Source organism: Oncorhynchus keta, chromosome 10, assembly GCF_023373465.1.
Source record: "Oncorhynchus keta strain PuntledgeMale-10-30-2019 chromosome 10, Oket_V2, whole genome shotgun sequence".
NCBI lineage: Eukaryota > Metazoa > Chordata > Actinopteri > Salmoniformes > Salmonidae > Oncorhynchus > Oncorhynchus keta.
In genome coordinates this window covers 52,012,211-52,016,524 of record NC_068430.1, presented here as the reverse complement: position 1 = coordinate 52,016,524, position 4,314 = coordinate 52,012,211, and the positions used below count along the sequence as shown (strand labels likewise).

General features: G+C 47.5%; 1 protein-coding gene across 1 annotated transcript; it reads left to right on the top strand.

The window, feature by feature from the left end:
• Window positions 1-2,604: 2,604 nt before the first annotated feature.
• Window positions 2,605-3,941, top strand: LOC127932691 (uncharacterized). Its single transcript, XM_052528953.1, has 2 exons — window positions 2,605-2,959; window positions 3,153-3,941. The coding sequence occupies exon 2, from the start codon at window positions 3,198-3,200 to the stop codon at window positions 3,933-3,935; it is 738 nt and encodes a 245-aa protein (XP_052384913.1). The 5' UTR covers window positions 2,605-2,959; window positions 3,153-3,197; the 3' UTR covers window positions 3,936-3,941.
• The last annotated feature ends 373 nt before the right edge of the window (window positions 3,942-4,314 follow it).

The following is a 4,314-nucleotide window of genomic DNA, read 5'->3' as shown; positions in this document are numbered from 1 at the left end:
TTAAAAGAGAAACCCTAGGGATTGCGAACACAGTATTTACAAAACGTCAAAATCATCATTTTTCTTTTAAACACGAGATAAAGCATCTGCCAATACATTATCTGAACCCTTTTGTGGCGGATCTCCAAATTATAATTCTGTACAATAAGCGCCCAACGCATAAGGTGCTGGTTCTGGTTGTACATCCGGTGGAGAAACACTAAGGGGTTATGGTCAGTATATACAATCACCGGTAGGGCACTGGAACCAATATATACCTCAAAGTATTGCAGAGATAACAATAAAGCAAAGAGCTTCTTGTTCTATTGTCACATAGTTTGTTTGACATTTATTACATTTTCGTGAAAAATAACAAACGGGATGATCCACTCCACTCTTGTCCTGCTGCAGTAGAACAGCACCAGCACCTCTGGCACTAGCATCTACGGTTGTTCAAAATCCTGAGCAGCAAGTACAGGGGTACTACATAAGAGTGCTTTCGCAGATTGAAAAGCTCTCTTACAATCAGGGGGCCACCCAAATGATCTAGCCGGACTGAGCAAATCAGTTAATGGAGCAACTACAGCAGAGAAGTTATTACAGAAACTACGGTAGTAGCCAACCATCCCTAAAAAGCTGCGTAGCTCTCGTCTGGTGTTAGATGCGGGGAATGCAGTTATATCCAAGACCTTGGCATCAACAGGGCGCACCTGTCCATGGCCGACCTCTTTACCGAGATAGGTAACAGTAGCCTTCCCAAACTCGCACTTTGCCAAGTTCAGGGTTAGAGAAGCAGCTGCCAACCGTTCCCATACTACCCTTAGAGAGTCAACATGATCTGACCACTCAGATGAATAAATTACTAGGTCATCAAGGTATGCACTACAATTAGGAACGCCAGCTAATACAGAGTTAACCAGTCGTTGGAAAGTGGCTGGTGCATTTCGCATCCCAAAAGCCATGACTGAGTACTGTAGGAAGTTGTCTGGGGTCACAAAGGCAGAAATCTCAGAAGCATGTGAAGTTAACGGAACCTGCCAGTAACCTTTTAAGAGGTCCAACTTAGTTATATACTTAGCAGCACCAATAGTGTCAATACAGTCGTCCAGTCTGGGTAACGGGAACGAATCTGGCATTGTGACAGAATTTACCTTTCGATAATCCGTACATAACCTGGACGTACCATCAGGTTTAGGAACCAGAATGCAAGGAGAACTCCAAGGGCTGGAACTTGGCGTAGCCAGGTCATTCTCCAACAAATATTTCACCTCATCCCTCATTATCTTCCTCTTGGAAGCGTTGATACGATATGGGTGTTGCTTGATATGTGTAGCATTTCCAACATTAATGTCATGTTCCAACACATGTGCGAGTAGGAACATCATTAAAGAGACATGGAAAACTGTGTAGTATCCTCACAATATCATCGGCCTGTCCGTCCGTTAAATGAACCAGACCTGACTGGATAGACAGCAGCATTTCTGAGTTGGGCAATCCAACACACTGCTGTTGAGTATTGCGCAACTCCAATCCATCAACATCATCAATATGACAGTCCACTATCATAGCAGTAGTAGCAGAGGAGACAGCAGTACCTTCCTCTGTTTTTGAACTATCTAACTGTGTGATGGGTCGGGTGTGGTATGCTTTCAGCATGTTAATGTGACACACACGAGATTGGTGTTGTCTATCAGGAGTTTGAAGCACATAGTCAGTTTCACTTATTTTCTTTTCAATTATTAAATAAGGACCAGAGAAACGAGCTGACAGTAAATATCCTGGAACAGGTAATAACACCAGTACTTGGTCACCTGGCTGTAGTGGATGAGAAACAGCCTCTTTATCATAGTGTCTTTTCATGCTCCTCTGTGAGGAAGACAGAGCTTCCTTTGCGAGAGCACAAGCTTGGTGTAGGCACTCACGAAAGCGACTAACGTAGTCCAACACATTCTCATCTCCTGTACAGTTTCACGAGCAGCAAACAAAACTAGAGGAACTCCCTCATCCCAATCCTTCTCAGATTCCAAACAATATTTACGTAGCATAGACTTCAGTGTCTGATGCCATCTTTCAAGCGCACCCTGAGACTCTGGGTGATATGCGATTGCCACACGGTGTGTAATTGACAAAGATTATAACACCTGCTTGAAGAGCCTGGATAGGAAATTGGTACCTTGATCACTTTGTACAATCTTAGGTAACCCGAATGTCGTGAAGAATTTTATTAAGGCTTTACTCACTACAGGGGCTGTAATCCTTCTCAGAGGAATGGCCTCTGGGTATCTTGTTGCCATGCACATAATTGTTAACAGAAACTGGTTAACCGATTTTGACTTCGGTAACGGTCCAACACAATCAACCACCACATGTTTCGAATGGTTGCCCTACCCTGTGCTCTGACCTCTTTCTCCCCTCTCTCTCCAGATGAAATCTCGCGTCTTGTGACGGCCGGCCGCCCAACAACCTGCCCGCTCGACCCTATCCCCTCCTCTCTTCTCCAGACCATTTCCGGAGACCTTCTCCCTTACCTCACCTCGCTCAGCAACTCATCCCTGACTGCTGGCTACGTCCCTTCCGTCTTCAAGAGAGCGAGAGTTGCACCCTTCTGAAAAAACCTACACTCGATCCCTCCGATGTCAACAACTACAGACCAGTATCCCTTCTTTCTTTTCTCTCCAAAACTCTTGAACGTGCCGTCCTTGGCCAGCTCTCCCGCTATCTCTCTCAGAATGACCTTCTTGATCCAAATCAGTCAGGTTTCAAGACTAGTCATTCAACTGAGACTGCTCTTCTCTGTATCACGGAGGCGCTCCGCACTGCTAAAGCTAACTCTCTCTCCTCTGCTCTCATCCTTCTAGACCTATCGGCTGCCTTCGATACTGTGAACCATCAGATCCTCCTCTCCACCCTCTCCGAGTTGGGCATCTCCGGCGCGGCCCACGCTTGGATTGCGTCCTACCTGACAGGTCGCTCCTACCAGGTGGCGTGGCGAGAATCTGTCTCCTCACCACGCGCTCTCACCACTGGTGTCCCCAGGGCTCTGTTCTAGGCCCTCTCCTATTCTCGCTATACACCAAGTCACTTGGCTCTGTCATAACCTCACATGGTCTCTCCTATCATTGCTATGCAGACGACACACAATTAATCTTCTCCTTTCCCCTTCTGATGACCAGGTGGCGAATCGCATCTCTGCATGTCTGGCAGACATATCAGTGTGGATGACGGATCACCACCTCAAGCTGAACCTCGGCAAGACGGAGCTGCTCTTCCTCCCGGGGAAGGACTGCCCGTTCCATGATCTCGCCATCACGGTTGACAACTCCATTGTGTCCTCCTCCCAGAGCGCTAAGAACCTTGGCGTGATCCTGGACAACACCCTGTCGTTCTCAACTAACATCAAGGCGGTGGCCCGTTCCTGTAGGTTCATGCTCTACAACATCCGCAGAGTACGACCCTGCCTCACACAGGAAGCGGCGCAGGTCCTAATCCAGGCACTTGTCATCTCCCATCTGGATTACTGCAACTCGCTGTTGGCTGGGCTCCCTGCCTGTGCCATTAAACCCCTACAACTCATCCAGAACGCCGCAGCCCGTCTGGTGTTCAACCTTCCCAAGTTCTCTCACGTCACCTCTCTCCACTGGCTTCCAGTTGAAGCTCGCATCCGCTACAAGACCATGGTGCTTGCCTACGGAGCTGTGAGGGGAACGGCACCTCAGTACCTCCAGGCTCTGATCAGGCCCTACACCCAAACAAGGGCACTGCGTTCATCCACCTCTGGCCTGCTCGCCTCCATACCACTGAGGAAGTACAGTTCCCGCTCAGCCCAGTCAAAACTGTTCGCTGCTCTGGCTCCCCAATGGTGGAACAAACTCCCTCACGACGCCAGGACAGCGGAGTCAATCACCACCTTCCGGAGACACCTGAAACCCCACCTCTTTAAGGAATACCTAGGATAGGATAAAGTAATACTTCTCACCCCCCTTAAAAGATTTAGATGCACTATTGTAAAGTGGCTGTTCCACTGGATGTCATAAGGTGAATGCACCAATTTGTAAGTCGCTCTGGATAAGAGCGTCTGCTAAATGACTTAAATGTAAATGTAAATGTTGACCTATGACAGGTATTGGACAAAGAGGAGCGGGAGGAATAACTTGATTTGGTTTTCCTGTTATCTGACATGTGTGACATGTCCGACAGAACTGAGCCACATCTTGTTTTAAACCCAGCCAAAAGAAATGTCGAAGGATCCGATCATAAGTCTTTGTGATTCCTAAATGCCCAGACCAATGGTGATCATGAGCAAAGGATAACACATTTTGTCGAAAGGCTGTAGGA

Excerpts from the sequence above, each read along its gene's own strand:
- LOC127932691 (XM_052528953.1), top strand. The coding sequence starts at position 3,198 with ATGACGGATCACCACCTCAAGCTGAACCTCGGCAAGACGGAGCTGCTC.